This window comes from Lepisma saccharinum, chromosome 29 (genome assembly GCF_977018435.1).
Source record: "Lepisma saccharinum chromosome 29, izLepSacc3.1, whole genome shotgun sequence".
Taxonomy (NCBI): Eukaryota; Metazoa; Arthropoda; class Insecta; order Zygentoma; family Lepismatidae; genus Lepisma; species Lepisma saccharinum.
Window position 1 is genome coordinate 7,520,342 of NC_139257.1, and position 22,053 is coordinate 7,542,394.

Genomic DNA, 22,053 nt, shown 5'->3' on the forward strand with positions numbered 1-22,053 from the left:
GGAGTTACATAAACTTAAGTATAATGTTGTCGAGTCCACAAGCGTCACCATGGTGTTGGATGGTTTCTCAAGTTTTAAAAGGATTGGATTGATTTGTTGTTTTAAGTCCACTTTATGCACAGTAAGGCTAATCGGGACTGGACCTACAGTTTATAAAGTGGGATCTGAACCACTATGTGCCTCCACCGGGAATCGAACCCAGGACCCCTTGATTACAAGGTGACGATGCTACCACTGCGCCATCGGAGAGGCAAAGTTTTAAAAGAAGGAAAAGAGTCTTTGGCGAAAGGTGAGTTGAATATCTGTACTCCGACAGGTAGAACACAGCCCAGGAAAAAGCGAATACAAATTTCGTTGAAAATCCTCAGAGTATTCCGCTCCCTCTAGGTTGTAACACTGTGAACCAACGTCGCTGCGAAGAATGGAGTGGGGAAATGTTGTATGAGATGCGCAACAGCTATTTGCAGCATCTTGTTTTTAAACTTGTCAAGTTATACCACTGCGCCATCGGGGAGACCCAAAATGCATAGGAAGGTATGGTAGGTACAAAGGAAAGAGGAAGGTATAGTAGGTACTTTTACTTGCAGACCATGATAATGCATTATTGATATAAGCCCTTAGCCATGAGAATAAAACAAAATAGTTGTAAACCAATGTTTAATCATTTACTCATTGGAAGTATTCAAGTATTATGTAAACATAAAAAAAAAAAACAGATTAATGGAAGCCTGCATGTTACTCAACTTATGTATCATTCACAAAATGTATTAATAATTTAAACTATATGAGTTGTAAACTTATGAGTAAATTTTTTTCTGTTTCCTGATCTGAAGATACAATTCTTAAGACATCATAATGTAGCTGTAATCAGATTCTATCCCTTATGCTAGATCATGGATGCTTCCAAAACTTCTTGAAAAGTCATTTTTCTAGTAAATTGGTATCTACATGCTGAAGTATCAATGAGGACAGCCAGAAAACTAGGGGTTCCATGCTTAAGGTGGTATATGTCTGTTGTTGCAGTCTGATAAAAGGACATCTTGATTAGGTTGAAGAACAAACTGATTGTGACACAAACTTCTTTACACCACATTAAAAATTACTTTTTTCAATGTATTGCACATTAAATACATGTCAGAACACAAAAGGCTAAACAAGTATGAAACCTTGAATATTTTAAAATAATTGGATTTTGTCAAAAGAATTTATTAAATGTTGAATAGAAAATAGGTTTTTAAGCTGTATGAATTTCTGAATGTTGTCTAAGATCCTGCTTCCATGCAAATGACAGTATGAATTATTAAATGTTTTCTAAGTCTTCCTTATGTGTAAATGATTTATTTTGAACACACATAAGGATTCTCTCCAGTATGACATACTAAATGATTTTCAAGATCTTCCTTCCATGTAAATGATTTATTAAATTTTTTAACACACATAGGGCTTCTCTCCAGTATGACTTATCAAATATTCTACAAGACGTTCCTTCCATGTAAATGATTTGTTGCATGTTGAACACACATAGGGCTTTTCTCCGGTGTGAATTCTTAAATGATTTCCAAGACCTTTCTTCTGTGTTTTGAATTTTGAATTTGAATTTAAAATTTTGGGAGCGTCAGCACTTAGGCTATTTTGCTCCCGTCAAATTATACGGGCGCCAGCCCCTTATCATTACAAATAACAACACTAAAGTTGCATAACTAAAAATCTTAAAATGTTCTGACTTCTGTTAAAAGCTGAGGCTGTAAACGGGCATTCAGCACACACAAGGACAAAAAACAGGACAACACACACAAAATTATACTGGCTATAGTGCCAGTCGGCAGAGCCTCGTTAGTCTTTAGTCCAGGGTGCACTATGTGGAAGTGAGGTTGACTTTTGGGCGCCTATGTGTGGCACCAACATTTCCCCATCCCTTTTCCTTCTGTGTAAATGATTTGTTAAATGTTGAACATACATAGGGCTTCTCTCCAGTATGAATTCTTAAATGTTTTTTTTTTTTTGTTTTTTTTTTTGTTTAAGATGTTTCTTCTGTGTAAATGAATTGTTACTAGTTGAACACACATGGGGCCCCTCTCCAGTATGAATTCTTAAATGTCTTTCAAGATGTCCCTTGCGTGTAAATGATTTGTTGCATATGAACACACCTAGGGCTTCTCTCCAGTATGAATTATTAAATGTTTTTCAAGATATTTCTTGTATGTAAATGATTTGTTGCATGTTGAACACACATAGGGCTTCTTGCCAGTATGAATTCTTAAATGATATTCAAGATATTCCTTCAGTCTAAATGATTTGTTGCATATTGAACACACATAGGGCTTCTCTCCAGTATGAATTCTTAAATGATTTTGAAGATGTTGCTTCTGTGTAAATGATTTGTTACATGTTGAACACACATATGGCTTCTCTCCAGTATGACTTCTTAAATGTTTTCTAAGATTTTCCTTCAGTCTAAATGATTTGTTGCATGTTGAACACACATAGGGCTTCTCTCCAGTATGAATTCTTAAATGATTTTGAAGATATTGCTTCCGTGTAAATAATTTGTTACATGTTGAACACACACAGGGCTTCTTTCCAGTATGAATTCTTAAATGTTTTCTAAGATTTTCCTTCCGTGGAAATGATTTGTTGCATGTTGAACACATATAAGGTTTCTCTCCAGTATGAATTCTTAAATGATATTCAAGACATTCCTTGCGTGTAAATGATTTGTTACATGTTGAACACACATAGGGCTTCTCTCCAGTATGAATTCTTAAATGATATTCAAGATATTCCTTCAGTCTAAATGATTTGTTGCATGTTGAACACACATAGGGCTTCTCTCCAGTATGAATTCTTAAATGATTTTGAAGATTTTGCTTCTGTGTAAATGATTTGTTACATGTTGAACACACAAAGGGCTTCTCTGCAGTATGAATTATTAAATGATTTTCAAGATATTCCTTCTGTGTAAATGATTTGTTACATGTTGAACACACATAGGGCTTCTCTCCAGCATGAATTCTTAAATGTTTTTTAAGATTTTCCTTCTGTGTAAATGATTTGTTGCATGTTGAACACACATAGGGCTTCTCTCCAGTATGAATTCTTAAATGTTTTTGAAGACTTTGCTTCTGTGTAAATGATTTGTTACATGTTGAACACAAAAAGGGCTTCTCTCCAGTATGAGTTCTGGAAGGTTTTTTAAGATCTTCCTTCCTTTCAACATTAGGAGTTTTCCAATGCTTTCTAAAACTTCGTTTCAATTCAAAAGGATTGATACTGGTTGAACATACAGAAAACTTTTCACCACTATGAACTCCTCTATATTCTATGAGACATTTTATCTCCTTAAATGATTCCTTGCGCATTGAGAAGTCAAAAGATTTTGAACTAGTATGATTTCGCATGTGAACTGCAAGTTGACATTTATCATGAAACAAATTACTTCCATCATTCCAAATGGAAAAACCTTCCGAGATTGAAGATTTTGTAGATTCTGCTTCCCTTGTAGATTCTAGAGTAGTTCCACTATTCTTTGTTGCAGAGCAGAATGCTGTCGCTAGTGTTGAGCTGCAAGAAAGAAATCCTATTGCTATTGGAAGTGATTTGGGTCTGAAATTTTAAGTTGAAATATGAGACTCCATAAGACATGAATTTATATCAGTGTACGAGGCGTATTCGTAAAGTAAGTACCATTTGCAAATATTGCCGCTGTAGCGATGCAGTCATGTGTGAGTTCTCGCTGACGTCTTTCATCCGTTAGTTAGCCACAGGCACGCATGGGAGCAGGTCATGCTTTTTCTTCATAGTTTTCTGAAGGTTTGAAATGTTCAAGAAAATCAATCAGCTGTGAAGTCCGGTCTGTGATTTGTTTTCTCAATGCAAGAATGGTTGAATTCTTGCCTAGAGGACAGACCACCAACAAGATGCCTGTTGTGACACATTAATCCGGCTGCCTCGTGCAATTCAAAACAAAAGACGTGGAATGCTTAGCGAAGGCATTATGTTGCTTCACAACAATGCTCGTCTGCATACGGTACAAGAAACTCAAAATGTCATTACGTCATTCAGCTGGGAACAGTTTGTTCATCCGCCAAAAGCCCTGACTTAGCACCAAGTGACTACCATCTCTTTCTTCATCTGAAGAAGAAGTTTCTTGCTGGTCAGTATTTCAACGAGGATCACGACATCGAAGCATCGGTGCTTGGATGGCTTTCGTCACAGGCGGGAACATTCTATGATGATGGGATACAAAAACTAGTCCCACGCTACGACAAATGCTTGAACAATGGTGCAAACTACGTAGAAAAGTAGTTTAAGGTCTGTAGAATGCAATGCAAATAAAAAAAGTTACGAAACTATTTTACTTTATTTTTTACACCCTTTCGGTACTTACTTTCCGAATACGACTCCTACAAGTATGTTTTATTGAAAAGCACATCAAATCAATGTATATATCAACAACAATCTGGAAAGAGATACATGGTTCTAAACTTTCTTACACCAATTTCACAATGGAAATTATCCATTAGTAGGTACAACCCAATTATTCGACATTTCAAAATGCTAAAATTACGAAGAATGAAACATTATTTCAAAGTAAAAATATTATTTGCGTAACACTAACAATAACTTCAAGTATTGTGGAATACCTTATAGTGTGATTCAATAGATGCACAAACAAAATTTAAACGACTACCATGAAACCTGTAAGGGAGATTTATGCAGGGTGTTTTGCATAATGAAGCCTCGCCTTTGAGATAATTTTCAATGTTTAACATTATCGGTTTCCACCATAAGTTCTATAAATTAATAGCATTGATTGATTTTGATTATTTTACTTTGCTCTTCTGCCACTTTTGGCTAATCGCGAAGATGAGGATGAGTGATGATGTGATGAAATTGATGAACGGACATGTATGTCACGTGTTTCAGTGTTGCCAGAGTATGTTTTATTGCATCAATTATCGCTGTGGTCTAATGTTTTCTAGTGGATCTCACAAATTCCTTAACTTATTGACATGAGAGTATCTATTGTTTGGTACGATCAATAAATAACCGGAATGAATGTTGTACGGACTTACCTTTTAATACTCGTCGGCATACTCCCCTGCGTTGTTGAGGCAAGCATTCCAACACTTCACCAGATTTTTGATGCCCCTGTCCCAGAAGTCCTGTGGCTGCTGTGAGCACCAATGGAAGACCACCTCCTGAAGTTGTGTATCCGAGGCAAAGTGGATTCCACGTGGGGTTGCCTTTAAGTGGGCTAAACACATGAAAGTCACATGGGGATAGGTCAGGGCTGTAAGGGGGATGATCTAAGCATTCCCAACCCATTTGTGCGATCATGTCCATAGTGTGTCCAGCAATATGGGACGTGCATTGTCTTGCAGTAGGATGACAAGAAGCCGCGCCACTTGTGTCTGATTGCAGGACTCACCTAGTTTCGCAAGATGTCAGAGTACAGAGCAGCGTTCATTTTCTCACCCTGCCGGAAAAAGGGACTGAGACGTGGACAACGATGATCAAAGAACATCACCTTGCGAACAAAGTCGACTTGTCTGCTTTCTTGGGTTGCGAGGACGAGGAGTGTTACCACTCCTTGCTGTCGAGTTTACTCTTTGGCGTATACAGGCTGAGCAAGATCTCGTCCATTGCCACAATGCGCTCCAGGAAACCCTCGCCGTCTGTCGAGTACTGCAGGAGATGAGTGAGACTCTTCCCCATCTGTGTAGCCTCTTGCTCCTCTGCGAGTGTCTTTGATATCCAGGCTGCACACACCTTCCGGAATTGAAGGTGTTCATGAACAATAGTGTATGCTGTACCATGACAAATGCCGAGTTCGGTTGCAATCTGGTTCAGACACTCCTGTATGAGGTCATCAATGGCAGAAATGGACTCATCCATAATGGCACATTTAGGGCACCCACTATGTGCCGCATCAGACACTGTTGTGTGTCCTGCTCGAAACCGACCCACCCACTCATGCACTTGTGTTCGGGTCATGCACTCACCACCATACACAGCAGGTCATATGCTCGTTAATGTTCCCTGCCGTCAAAAATGGCAAATCACGTATCGCAGATCCTCCCTTGTGGCACCTGACACTGTGAACGCCATGACTCACCTCACTGAATGACTGACTGGCACCTTGGAGGTAAACTGCACATACACAACCTGCTTCCCTGCCAGTGCTGCCACCTAGCGACATGGCCTGGAACTCACCTCGCAGATATGTGGCATACCCCAGCCTGGCCTACATATCCCGTAAGTATCACTTTATTCGGCTTTCTCATGGCATTAATCCGGTTATTTATTTACCGTACCAAATACAAGGTTGACTTCAATTGCACCATCAATGTTAGCGGATTTGATTACCACCATGTGCATACATGTATTTTGAGTAGCTTGTTCCATTTCATTCAACCATCACTCCTCACTGACATAATAAGCCACAAGTGGCAATAAAACAGCACTAAACAACAAAATTATTAATACAACATAAACAATCAGCTACCCATTTTGCACATTCTTCATGTACTGGAAATAAGACACAGTGGGATCATCATTCGATTCAAAATTATCACAAAAAAAAATGAACTTTTCAACCAGACCATCTCAGATTTTCATGTAATTTGGTAGGATGTCTACCAAGTAACACTCATGTGTAAAATTTTAGCCCTCAGTGATACACGCTGTTCTTACAGCAGGGTTGCCAACTTCATAAAAAATTCAAATTAAAGAGTTCCCACATGAACTCAAATTCCCTGATATTTCCCATAGTTTTCCAATCTTTATTTTTTCCAGAGGAGCCCATACAGAGTGCAATATATTTTATAATAGCCTACATTTCCCCTCATAACCATTCCACTCTCACCTTCTTTAATTAATATTATTAAATTTGATTCTTGTTATTTAGCATCACCTATCTACCACTTTTGGCTAATCGAGACTATTATGACGAGTGATGATATGATAAAATTGATTTAGGGAAAGTCACCAAGAATACCCATGTCCAAGTCACGATTGAAAGCCGGGGCCTATGTCTATTATTATTATTATTACAGATAACAAAGTTATTCTATTGGTATTGGCATATCACTGTATCAGTAATACTAGTGATAATTTTGCCAATCTGATATATTCAGAAGTCGTCTCTAATTTAGGATAATATTCTGCCATTTTGTTATTATTCTTATCATACAATTCGTACATCACAGTTTTGTAAAGTAAATGTCTAAATACCCTCAAGGTTGTTAAAGATCCATGAATTTAAAAAAATTAAATTCCGGTCAAGGAGAGAAAATCAGCAAGCATAAATGGGTTCTGGACCGTAAAGAACCTTGTTTAAAGTATTTTAATTTGGTCCAAGAACCTTTTTTTTTTTTTTCAGATCAATTTAAATTCAGTCCAGGAACTTTTTTCCAGCTTAATTTAAATTTGGTCCAGGAACTTTTTTCCAGCTTAATTTAAATTTGGTCCAGGAACTTTTTTCCAGCTTAATCTAAATTTGGTTCAGGAATCTTTCTTTCCATATCCATTTAAATTCGATCCAGGAACCTGTTTTCCATATCAGTTTAAATAGGGTCCAAGTTCTGTGTTGAAATTAAATTATCCAGACCTCCCTGAAAGACTTACTAAGAATTAAAATTAAATAACGAAAATAATGAAGTAATAAAAAACTAAAATTAAAAAAAGTGTACTTTTTTTAATCGAGGGTTAATTATTTAAGCTAAAGTAATTGGAATTCAAGGATCATAAGACTTCAAATGACAGACACCACTGCGCCATCGGGGAGGCCCAAGATACATAATGAATAGAACTACATGCTGTTACATCATTATAACCTGTCTTTTTACCTATTCACATAACAATAATACATTAATTAATTTGAATATTTTAATTAATACTATTTTATTATTATATTGAGATATTTGGTTCGGATCCCCCTCAAAATATATTTCTAGATACGTGCCTGATTAGAAGGTATGGGTTCCTGGATCTTTAACAATCCTAGCGATAGGGAGGGGGTTTAAAGGACAACGAATTGTGAATAAATTCAATTCCCATCCGGGAGAGAAAAGTATCAAGGGAAAATGGGTTCTAGACCGTAAAAAACCTTCTTATGTTTCAAGTATTTCAATTCAGTCCAGGAACCTTTTTCCCAGATGAATTTAAATATGGTCCAGGAACCTGTTTTTCAAGATGAATTTAAATTTGGTCCAGGAATGTTTCTTTTGGATCAATTTAAATATGGTCCAGGAACCTTTTTTTCACTTGAATTTAAATTCGGCCAAGGAACTTTTTTTCTGGATCAATTTAAATACAGTCCAGGAACCTTTTTTTCTAGATCAATTTAAATATGGTCAAGGAACTTTTCTTCTGAATTAATTTAAATATGGTCCAGAAACCTTTTTTCCATCTGAATTTAAATTCGGTCCAGGAACCTTTTTTTTCCAGGTCAATTTAAATACCATCCAGGAACCTCTTTTCAATTAAACAATACACAACTTAAACCAAAAATTTAAATTGTGTGAGAAAGAAGGTTCTGGTCCTGCAGTGGAAATTATTAGAATTTATGTGTTCCTGGACCTTTAACAATCCTGCCACTGAAATTTTTTGAAGCTAAATTGTCAAAACCTGTTGTTTTGAGAAAGCATGTTTTCCTGCACACAACCCTTCGTAGCTTTCTAGGAAAGTCTATGCTGACTTTGTCCCAACGAAATGCAATTGTCACGTGTTGTTGGGGTTTGTATCGAATTTCATGAGGGAATAGAGTCTATGTACGTATATATTACTCCTGCAATTTAAGAGGGGAGGGACAATTTCCCCTAGGTCGTCCCCTCTGAGGCTGATCACTGTTGCCTGCTTCCCTCTTTTGGAGCCATATCTGGCTTCCCTGCTCTCCTTTGGCTGTGAACTGTGGCACCAGCCCCTTGACCCACTATGATGACACCACTGGCTCCGGCCCACAAAGACCAACTTTGGCATGAGTGTACATTTTGCACATGACATGACTTTGTTATATTGGCTGCATCACCCACCCCCCTCTTACCTCCCCAGCTACTATTATATAGCACCATGACTAAGGTGAAGATGACAATATTGTTATCCGGGAATACTTTATTTTTGATTTCATATGAGCATCAGTGGATTACTGAGATGGGTGATGCTGCATGATCTAGGCAGTGAAAATTAAGAATAAATTGTCATCACTTTAAAGCCCCTCTGACACCCAAAATTACCCTAGGATGCACTTTATCCAGACATCCTAAACCTAGCTCCTTGAAAGTCATCTTTAGCTTTATTTAAGGTGAAATTTAGCTCTTTCATGCACACCAGGTTTGGCAACACTGCCAGGATGGCCGTAGGAGACAAGGAGAAATGCATTACACTTATGGGACCATTATTTTATTTGTTCTCTCGGAAATATCAAACATCCAATGACGTAGAAAACTACATGAAAGGAAAAAGGACACATTGAACTATGTCTTAGTAGTAGGAAAAGTCGAAACTCCCATTCGCCGTAACTTGAAGTTGAAGTTGATTTCCCATAAGGAATGCATGGGATTCTGTAAATACTTATTGATTATATTTTTCAAACATCTGTCTAGCTTACTAATCAACTTGAAAAACAGTTTCCACTTGGAGAGAAATTCATACCCTCTTGCATTGTATCCCTTTTTTTAATAGCAGTGCCCAATCTGACGATATTCAAGTGAATGCGCAACTGGTGCGTAATTGTCCCTCTTCGCCTTAAGTGTTTTTGTTAGTGCTGTTTTAGGTGCTGCAAGTACCAGGCTCACAAAGCTGTAGTGCCCCTTGTACATGAGTTCTGAACCATTTTTCACTAGATCAAGGAAAAGATGCACTTTACAGACCCATCCTATATTGTGCAATATATCTTTATTGAAATCTCACCTAAAATTGTAAGAAATTTGCCTCCTTGCATTCAAATGTGACAACAATTCTTTCCAGGTCAAGGAGAACCTGCTCAGTGTTCCAAATTGTACACAATTTTGTGCTCCTCATTTTATATTTGTAAAATATGTGACATACATCAGGGGACTGATGGACTGAGATTGACATATTTGGTAACATTCATAATGGGACTAAATACATAATTCTACACCAGACAGTCTGGACAAATAGATATGTAAAAATATATTGCACTGAGCATGGAAAAAACACACATCAATTCCAAATTATAAGGAAATTGGTGGCAGTCATATACTGTATTTACGCGTGTATAATGCACATACGTGTATAATGGGGAAAAGTGACTAACAATTATATCTTGTATATAATGCGCAGTACAATCCCAAATCTTTCACTCTTTAATCTACAAAGCGAGATCAAAATTTTGTTATGGATTTGCAGTACTCAGGAAGTTATTTTCTGTTATTTCTCGCCCAATAAATACCGCTGTGATGGGAGGTGATGGGAGGTGCATGCTCAAATTCTGCCAGAATGGCACTGCTTTTCTTGGTGTCGCAGAACATTACATTACAAAGTGAAAAATCATGAGAAATAGCCTTGAAACTTTTTATACGTGGTTTTTGCTCATGCCTTCTTTACCTTTTCTAAAAATAGTTCAAATTATATACCTTTTCCCGTGATTAATGTAACATTTATACAAGGCAGATGCAGGACCCTCAAACTATCAGTTAGCAACACAAGATTTCTTCCATTAAGGCATTTACACACTTCATATATTATTTGGTCAGTAATACATATTACTTTCTTTTTCCTTATCTTTTTATTCGTCCAAAGTACCATAAAAACAGAACGTTCCTTCATTTTGTGATGATGTTATTTCAACCGCATTTCACATTAGTGTCGCCATCTTCAATGGAATATTATTGCAATATTCAGAAACTGCAGGATTTAAGCTTTACAATGATATATAACATGATAGGGTACAGTAAATATGAAAAATCAATGCAAGTGTCACAAAATCATGGAATTACTCTGTATGGTTTCATGATGGCTGTCCGAATTATTCCGTGCATTATACGCATCACAGATTTTAGGGGCAAAAATTTTGGAAAAAAATTATACATGAGTTAATACGGTATATAGTTACCAAACAATCACAACCTGTCGTTCCCTATATTAACATACATAGTTGGTAATGTCAATATATTTTCTTGCATTTAGAATAAAATGTGATGCTCTCATCCATGGTGTAGCCATTGTATGAGACAAGTGCGCCATTGCCAACTGGGAAATGATGTAGACTATGCCAAATAGCCTATATGAAAGACTTTCAAATAACATAAATAAGCATTTCAATATATGGATGATAGAACTACAGGGTGGAATTGTGAAATTTGTATGCACACATGTAATCCTATTCCGTAGTGTATAGCTACAGAAAGTTTCATTCAGATTGCTTAAATGGGGTGTAAGGGGTGACCTACCACGTAGGCACCCAAGAGACAACCTCACTTCCACATAGTACACATTGGACTGCATTTTGCAGATGAACGAGGCTCTGGCGACTGGCACTATGGCCAGTATAATTTTGTGTGTGTTGTCCTGTTTTTTGTCCTTATGTGTGTATAACTCTGGCACTATGAGACCAATTTATTTCGGATAAATTTTGTTTGAAAGTAAAAGCATCAGGGCATGCAACCATGTACAATTCCTAACGGCCAACCGGAGGGGAGGGGAGTTCTGGGGAGGCCTCGACCCCCAAATTTCAATAGGGAAAAAATAGAAAAATCTGGAATTTGCCCCCTCTTCTCCTGCTATTTTGGGACGAGGACGCAAACTTTAGCCTCATTTTCATAGAATGCCCCTTTCGCAATGAAATGAAACATGTTTCATGTTCCTAGCTGTCATACAAGGTCACTTATGACGTTGTGAAACTCTGCATAACTAATTTGCATAGTGCTCAGAAAATTGATTGAATTAGTGTTTTAAGTCCATTTTATGCACAGCAAGGCTAATCGGGGCTGGACCTACCGTTTAAAGTGGGATCCAAACCACTATGTGCCTCCACCGGGTATCAAACTCGGGACCGCTTGAGTACAAGGCGATGACACTACCAGCTCAGAAAATTGTTATAACTCTGGCACTATGGGACCAATCTACTTTGGATAACTTTTGTTTGGAAGTAAAAGCATCAGGGCATGCAACCGTGTACAATTCAGAACACCCAACCGAAGGGAGGGGGGGGCTTGACCCCGAATTTCAATGAAAAAAAAAATTAAAAATCTGGAGTTTGTCCCCTCTTCTCCAGCTATTTTGGGAAGAGGACGCAAACTTTAGCCTTATTTTCATAGAATGCACCTTTAGCAATGAAATTAAACATGTTTCATGTTCCTAGCTGTCATACAAGGTCAATTATGATGTAATATGTGAAACTGTCTTTTTTATCAAAGATAGCTAATTTGCATAGTGCTCAGAAAATTGTTATAACTCTGGCACTATGGGACCAATCTACTTCGGATAACTTTTGTTTGGAAGCAAAAGCATCAGGGCATGGAACTGTGTACAACTCAGAATGCCCAACCGAAGGGGGGAGGTTGTGGGGGGGGAAGGCCTCGACCACCGAATTTCAATGGGGAAAAAGGAAAAATCTGGAGTCTGCCCCCTCTTCTCCTGCTATTTTGGGAAGAGGATGTAAACTTTAACCTTACTTTCATAGAATGCACCTATCTCAATGAAATTAAACATGTTTCATGTTCCTGACTTTCAGAGAAGGTGGACAATGAGGCTATATGTGGAACAATGCAATGTCAAAAACATCACATTGGGTTACATTGGTAGCAAACAGATCAAAAAAGAGACATGTTTGATGGATGGGTAGTTATTTAGAATATTGTGCAGTGAAATAATTAGTGTTATGTAATATAGGTACTCACCACCTAGTTGCCCATGTGGAATGCCTGGAAACAAGGATCTATATATAAATAAACCTTGCACTCCTTGCATTGTCAGGGTGGGTACAAATAAGCAGAAATGAAATTCCCTGACTTTTCCAGGTTTTCCAGGACAAAATTTACATTTTTCCTTGACAATTGCAAACTAAACTAAATCAATGTTTTTGCAAATGGAAATAATAAACTCATACAGATCCACGTATGGTTTTGTTAAGTACCAATATCATCTTCTATGAAATTGACTTAATTTCTCTATTCTCTATGATTTGAATTCAAACTGCAAAATAGTGAATTTGGAAAATTATTACAATTCACAAGCTAGGGAAAGATTACAGAATTTTGTCATATGCAGTAAGTTTAAAATAAAATACTTGATTATTTTTAAAGTTACGACTAAATGAGATAAGAGTAAAGAGTGAATGTATTAAGAAATACAATTTGTAATTTATCAGTCTCCTTATACATTCTCGGTATTATACGTTGATATTTCCACTGAGGTTTGGAACCCTCTGCTTGCAAGAACCATGAGTGCGGACTCATTTTGCAATGCAAAAAGCTACTTTTCTCTTCTCTGTAAAGCAAACAACTTAACTCTTGCATATAAGTGAAACAATTGAATCGAACAAAATAAAGTGTCATATTTCCTTACATTATCAATGGGATTTATGCTTCAGTACAGTATATCCAAGTGAAGTACTGTGAAACTGACAACATGCAGTTATACCATTAATGCTTACGAAAAGGGTATGTAGGTATTAGAAATTTAACGCAAGGAATTTATAGAATTACATTGGATAGGTACCTTAATCATCCATCCATCCATCCGAACCGAGGAAGGGGGCGCTACTACCGAATTTCAATTAAAAAAACAACAAAAAAAATCTGGAGTTTGCCCCTCTTCTCCTGCTATTTTGGTGAGAAGGTTCAAACCTTAGTATTCTATTCAAAGAGTGGACGTTTCCAAAGAGATTGAAACGTGTTTCATGTTCCTGGGTGCCATACAAGTTGAATAATGAGCCAAAATGTGAAACTGTTCGGAAATGTGGCATGGATATGTTGCGGAGAGGGGAGAGGTTGGTCATTAATATGAATTTCCCAGGCTTGCTCCAGACCTGTGTCAGAGTTTCCACCCAAACATAAGAGTATGAAGGTCCAAAAAGCACATTCATTTCATAATCAGCACCATGATAGCATATGGTATCATCTGACCAGTACGACCTTAAGGTTAAGCCTCTAAATATTACATGGAAAATGCATTGAATTATCATTTTTTCATGTCCGTATGGGAGTAGTAAGGGGACTTGTCAATAGATGGAGGGGATAGGAGCAGGTGGTGCCATCCGATAGTTGTCGGACGTCATAGTAAAGCATTTTGTGGGGCAATCTGAAGGAACATGGAAACAAATAGGTTCCATTCATACATACGATTTTTGTCGAATATCGCCATCCGACAAAGTATCTCACTACAACATGCGACAGAAATTGCATGGACTGCAACATCCAACAAAAATCGAATGCATAAACAAGAAGAGCTTTAGACTGCAAATATGCTGCTGGAATTTTATTACTCTTCTGGCTCACTTCACCTTATTTAATGTAGCAGTGCTTACAAAGGTTTCCTTTCATTATCCTGACGTATTACTGGTTTCGCACAAGTTAACATGCATTTACAATGACATTGCACTATTCTTAGATATCAAGAAAAATCCAACCAAACGAGATATATATTGAATACTATCACGAAAAAGTGAAACACAAATCTGCATTGGTGAACGTTATAAAAATTGGCAAGTGCATGCTCCCAACCTCAAATTTATTGCAATGAAATTAACGCCACCCTCTGTCCTGTCTGTTTAAACTCGTGAGAGTTGATCATTAGACTCTCACTGTGTAAGGTTAATGTCCAGTATTATGAAATAAAATACTAATAATAAATACGTAAATATTTTAATATCATATTTACTCAAATCATTCAATCATAAAAGTAAATCACTTTCTTCAAGAATTGACTTTTCTCTGCCAGCCCTGCTAAATTTTCACTTTTCCATCTATTGATTTATACAAGGGGTGGCCAGAAAGTAATTTCCAATTAGTAGGGACATTGATTTTTCGCATACACCAAAACCGTGAACAATGGTAATTGCTGCGAAGTTATGTTTAGGAATGTGCAGTGATGTCTGGACACATTTTTCGCCTGTTCAAAATATCGAAATAATGCGAATTTGGCATAAAATGCGAATTGTTGGACTTTTTTTAGTGATTTTTTTAAAGAAATGTCCTAAAACAATGAAACATTCGATGAAATCCAACATTTTTGTCTTTTCTAGGCCATGTTTGTGTACATAGAAGATGCAAGTTTTCCAACATTTTACTCGAGTAAACTATAGAGTTATATGTACATGGAATAATTCCGACAGCCACATTAAATCATGTATTTCCCACGATTTTTTCAACTTCTATCAAAACAATTTCCATCACAGAGCAAAGTGGCAGGGTTCTAACAGGAGATCGAGTGCGTATCTACTGTCACACAGGAGCCACACCTTTGTATTTGTCGCACGAGATATGTTTTGAATTACCAAGTTAAGTGCGCACCATCGGCATTTGTCGAGCGAGTAATAATGAAGCTCAGTCGTTAGGGCATCTGACTACTATGCGAGACACACGGGGTCGATCCCCTGCGGGGGAGAACTGGGATGTTTTCCACCTATTCAAATTGCTCCGGCGCCCACCCAGCATCATATGAAGCAAGTACCTTGAGGAAACTTTGAAGGATCAAGGTAGCCAGGAGCATGGTGCTGATCACATCACCCCCAAGACTACTAGAAGGAAAGGCTGGGGTCAGACACGCCTCTTTTCGCGACTGCCGCGGGTGTGACGTCATGGGCGGACAAAACCCAGCTGAGTCTTTACCCCATACGGAAAGAAACGTGGAAAGGCTGATCTGTTTTGTTCTTTTCGCTCCTTTTTTCTTGTATTTTTGGATTGTTGGGTTCAGGGTACGAAATCCTGGAGTGGACGAGGGGGGATTTCCCCACACCAGTAATAATCTTGGCCTCAAAAATCCCCCCACGAAAAATTTCCCGGGGGGGACAGTTTTTGTTATAACAAAGAAAAGATAAGCAATTACTTTTAATTTCAAATATACCTTACTAAGAATAATATCGAAAACACACACAAATTAGTGTGGCTGTGAGTGTTGAATGCTTTCTCTCTCAAGAGATCACTAACAAATCTACATCAATACGCACAATAAAAGTAAAACAAGAATGCAAAACAATAATAACTATGAAATCTAATTGATTTATATTAACATAGTGCACAAGCTAAACAAAAACTTACGCATAATAAAACCACTTCAACTGCCATTATTTATTAACATCTTTAACCGGTTAGTAATGGAATTAGTTAACTGCTTTACACTATCTGATATGTATGAAAGTAACAAATTAATTTCTAATTAATAATCATAATAATTATTTTAATTGAGTAATTTATTTTTACTTTTAATAACATTGAAAAATATGTACATCGTATAATTCACACATATGTTTGTGGGGAGAGGGTTTTAGGTTAAGAAGTTTCTCCCCATCACCAGTTTTCAATGATTTCGCACCCTGGTGGGTTGCGGGGTGCTGCAGTTTACAATGCCTTCAGTGAGGTGTTGCGACGTGTCGTAATCTCCGATGAAAAAATAAAAACAGCGGGTGACAATATATCACTGAACACATCGCATCTAACGAGACTTGTTAGTGGATTGCGATACCAGTAGTCTCATTACACAACATCAGACTACCATACACTTCAATTGGGTTACAATTATTAGAATAAAAAATAATAATATTTTAATTTATAATAATATTTTAATTTATAATAATATTGTAATTTATAATAAAGGCTCTCACGAGTATAGTAAGATAAAAACTGCAAGCATATACCCCCAATTTAATATCCTGCCCCACCAAAATTCCTATGTCAATTTTAAGTTCACTGTTGGTATTGAAGAGTTAAATCTCGACCTCCTCCAAATAATTTAATTCTCAATCGCCACACCAAAATTCCCACAACAGTAATTAATACTCAAGACTTGGCTATCTCCCATCCTAGTGCTCAATTTCCTTACTATAGAGTTGGAAACTTCCGCAACCAAGGATAATTCCACATCAGAATTCATGATAAAAATTTAAGGTTTAATATGTAATAGCTGGATATTGTGCACCTCAAATAGATATACCGTGTTGCCGAGAGGCGACACTAATATGTCTCGTCGCGTGAAAATTCCATCTCTTCTCGTGTCTAGTCTCGTTAACAACACTAATAATACATAGTAACTGTTATAATTCCCTTGGAAATACACAACTTGCTATTTATATACGAGTGATACTTAAATGACAACATAGTTCAACTTCCGTTCTCCATTGTTCTATTATTTATTCAGTCAAATTTTCATCACAATCGCCCCCCCCCTCCCCAAAGTTAAGTGGACGCAACCAGCTTTCACATACCCACCTGTGGGCACCCTTGTTCGACATCCCACTGATTATATATATATATATATATATATATATATATATATAATCGTTCAGTCGAAAGTTGTTTAAAGTGTTTGTGACATAATACACACGGAACTTCCTCACATTTCTCCCTGTGTAGTTCAAAGATTCATAAGACTCACAACTGTAATCTGAATAAGGCAAATTAATGATGAAATAAATATCAATAGTCGAAGCAAAGTTACCAAATTTGAAGAAGTTAAGTGAAAACAGCTCCTCTCTCACTCCTAAAAGAGAGCAATAGATGAGGTTGTTTTCTTTTACATATTCAACTTATCCATAATTTTGGCTTTCTGCCTTTATTTAACAAAACGCATGACCAGGCATATTAACTTCAATTTTACATGAAACTTTAGGTTTCAGAGAGAAATGTGACAACCTAAAAACTACCGATTCAATACATATGTTAATAGCTGTATAATCCAATTCTGAAGACATACATTATCTCGGATCCTAAGTGAACCTGTATATTCAGTCCCAGCTAGCTTCTGGGCATAATGACGGCTCTTTTTTGTTCATAATTTCTGCATTGATTCCGCTGCGAAACCGTGGCACGGAGCGATCTGTCCGCCCGTGACGTCAAGGACCACGTGATCAGGTATGGCCCCAGCCTTCCTTCTAATAGTCTTGCATCACCCCCACCTTCAGCAGTGATCAAGAAAGTGGGGCCCTAACTCCAAACCCCTATACAACTTCATGGAAAAGTGCAGGGGAGCACTTCACTTTTACTTCCTCAAAAATCTGTTCCAACATATCAAACTGTCACGAAAATACGTAGACCATGTGACCTCCAATTTAAAATAATAGTTTAAAAGCACAATGGAGTATTACGTTTCGGTATATTTGGCAGATAAATGTTCTAAAACAAAAATGCGAATTTTGGGAAACGTAACACTAACAAGTCACAAAAAGATAATGCCAATATATAGGTATTTGTCACGTGAGATAGATTGATTTTAATTTTTTGGGTGTGTCACCACTTATGGTCATTATGCACCCTTCAGTATATACGGGGAAAATTGCATTATCTAAAACGCTTACCTTAAAATAAAAAAAGGGGTATGGAAAATAACTTTCCCAAAATAACTTTCAAGATATCAAACTCTCACGAAGAGGTCTAAGCCATGTGACTTACAATTTGAAACAGTAGTTTAAAAACACCATGAAGGTATAATTTCAGATATTTGCCAGAAAATGCGCTATAATGAAAATGTGATTTTTGGGAGAAATAACACTGTATAGTAAAAAAAAAAAATAGAGAATACACCAATTTGAAAATAAAATAAAATATCAAGGTCCCTACCGATTAGGCATAAATAAAACAAGAATATCAGTTCAAGGGGAAATTGTCCCTCACCCCTTAAATTGCAGGAGTAATATATACGTACAATTTATTGCATTAGTAACAGTGATTCCTAACCTAATTTTCGGCACAATCACCACCGTTGTTCTGACATTTGTCGTAGCATGGCACTAAATTTTGTATGCCCATGGTATATGTGTCTGGCAGCAAAGACTGGAACTATCTCTACCACAGTCTAGCTGTCAAATCCTTGCCCTGCCAGAAACCTCTTCAGTTAAACAAAGAGATGAAAGTCAGTACATTCAAGACCAGGGCTGTACAGGGAGTGGTCCAAGATCTCTCACCTGTAGTGATGCAAAGAGCCTGTGTTTAATCAGCTGTATGGGGTTGTGCACATTCGATTGGCCTTCCGTGAATTGTCTGCATCATCGTCTGACCATACTATCACTCACAACGTCTGGTCTGCACACCTCACACGATTGCTGGTGGCTCTGGGCCAAATTCTGAGCGTGCAATGTAGGCTACATCGCAGTCAGTGTGAGACTTTATGAGAGCTGCAATCTTTAACCTAGAACTGTCCTAAAACGGCTGCATTGCAACTGTACCAGATTACATCTACATGCCACTTCTTCCTGCCTGCATGTGTGTGTGTCGCTCTCCGACCAATAGTGCTGTGTATAGGCACCATTGGAGCTTTTTTCAGGATGCCCCTCGTATATGAACTTTCAGAAGCTTTTATTATTAGTGTGTTCCTGTTTTAATGTGTGGTTAGCTAATTAAGGTACCTATCCAATGTAATTCTATAAATTCCTTGCGTTAAATTTCTAATACCTACATACCCTTTTCGTAAGCATTAATGGTACAACTGCATGTTGTCAGTTTCACAGTACTTCACTTGGATATACTGTACTGAAGCATAAATCCCATTGATAATGTAAGGAAATATGACACTTTATTTTGTTCGATTCAATTGTTTCACTTATATGAAAGAGTTAAGTTGTTTGCTTTACAGAGAAGAGAGAAGTAGCTTTATGCATTGCAAAATGAGTCCGCACTCATGGTTCTTGCAAGCAGAGGGTTCCAAACCTCAGTGGAAATACCAACATATAATACCGAGAATGTATAAGGAGACTGATAATGCCTGTTTGCTGAAGCTTGCAATCTCGCCATTTGGGGAGGTGCGAGATCAGCACCAGGCAAAGTCCTAGATAAGATAAGATCTTTTTATTGCCATATGACATTACAAGAATGTATCGACAACATCAACTTGTATTATTATTAATTTATACAATAAATAAAATAAATAATTACTATTTTCACATTGTAAATACATATTTTATGTATTAAGATCTCTAGTTTCATTTTCATTGATCAAGTATTTCTCAAAATCTATTGAGTAGTATTCATTAACTTCACAGACACACTCATTTTTCAAAATTTTTAAAATAAACTTATTAAAACTATTCATTTGTAGAGATTTTAAATATTGTGGTAATTGATTGTAAATTTTTACTGCCATATCCATGTAAGTCATATTTTTTTTAGATTTACAATGTTGGTATCTTCTTATACTTAGATTGTCTCAATTTCTTGTATTGTATTGGTGATTTATACCGTTTGTCGAAAATTTTTGTAAATTACTATGTAGGCTACTAAATATAAAATCCTATAGATATACAGTGAAGGTAGACTGAATACTTACAATTTAACAAATAAAGGGCGACAGTGTGATTTAGGGGACTCCTTGCAGATTATTCTCACCGCTTTTTTATAAAGTTCGAATATTTTATTTATTTGCATGTTATTACCCCATACTTGCACACTATAATTCAATATGCTATGAATTTGAGCATAATATACTTTCAATAGTACACTTCGCAACATCTTATTTGACCGCCCCGAAAGAATTCTAAGTCCCAAAATCGTAAACTTAGCAACATTGCACTTCAGATCCAGGTGAGAGTAGCCAACTTTGACTAGGTCCTTCCACTAGACGAAAAACGCTGCGGTGATAGGTTTTCAATTTAACACTTTCCATGAACATAGAAACTGTAAACCGCTATTATAATACACAATCAAACAGATATAATAAATTGGAAAAAGAACCTTGAAGGATATTTACGATTCTGCTTGCTCAACTTGAAATTTGGGGTGTTTGAAACACCGAACAGAGTTTTTCTCCACCTGGAGGAAATTGCCATCAAGTTTGTGCAGAAAGAAGCAAATTTGTGAGGAGTTTATGCGACATTTTATTTACAATACCTTGCATAATATCGATCAGTTCTCAAAAACATATATTTTACATGAGAATATGTGCTTGAAACACAGGAAGGTGGGAGTCTTCATAAACGTCAACATGTTTTTAAGGGTATAACGTCATTAAGTTAACATAGAATAGTTGGTTAGGTGCTGCTATCCTTATTTTTCATCAAGCGTGAAAGGTCGCTGGTTCAAATCCAACCCTCTCCTCTTTCTTTTTTTTCTTTTTTTTTGCTTGCTGAACAGATACCGTTGATATTAGAATATTTAAAAAATGAATCCGATGCACACTTGAGGGACGTCCCTTCTGCGCATATTTCCCCTTAGAAGTTGGAGATTTCCAGGATTTAAAGTTAAAACTTTTCTTTTTAGTTATTGTTCATATGTTGTGTTAACACACACATCATGATTAATTTACAAATCACATATATGTATTCAGGATGCAAAATGTAATGTTATTTAAGTTATGTATTGTTTGTTCTTCACTGACACCTAAAATATTGATTATTTGATTTCGATATACTAAAAAAATATATACAGTTATGTTAAGTAGTGATGTAGTGCAGTACTGTAATGAAGGAGAGCGTTTAATGAGTTCAAATTGCTAAGATTGGTAATTTTATGTCCGTTCCTTCGTAATGACTGTTGTCAATCCCCTCACCGCCATCTTATCATGCGTCTAAAACTAATAGTAAATCTCTAATTAACATAAATAAATTGTTATTGCAACGAAGTCCGATTTGATAAGAAACTACTAATAAGTATTTATATAGTGAGTGACAAACAAAAAATTCAAAACCTCATAATGATCGTTAATTCGTCACTGCTTTGTATCTAAAATGATTGTCTTCTTTGAACAGAAAGTACAAGTATCAGATATAACAAGGTTTCCACACTAACTTTGCAATATTCGAAACCACCATTACAGACTTAGCTCTATGTAACTTGATTCTGCGCATTCCACGTGGCATATGCCTTCCTCCTATCATCGAAATAACTTCCTCTTACTATTTCCTTTCCTCTCGTGAAATACAGAGACCAATGTTAACTTCTTAGC

The 22,053-nt window shown here is 36.8% G+C and overlaps 1 protein-coding gene across 3 annotated transcripts in view; it reads right to left on the minus strand.

Annotated features, from left to right (window-relative positions):
• Positions 1-726: 726 nt before the first annotated feature.
• LOC145981364 (uncharacterized) overlaps positions 727-22,053 on the minus strand; it is a 39,697-nt gene continuing 18,370 nt past the window's right edge. For all 3 annotated transcript variants that reach the window (XM_083114599.1, XM_083114601.1, XM_083114600.1), the window contains one exon: positions 727-3,561. In XM_083114599.1, coding sequence (XP_082970725.1) covers positions 2,148-3,561 — 1,414 coding nt within the window. In that variant the 3' untranslated portion in view covers positions 727-2,147. The remainder of the gene's footprint in view (positions 3,562-22,053) is intronic.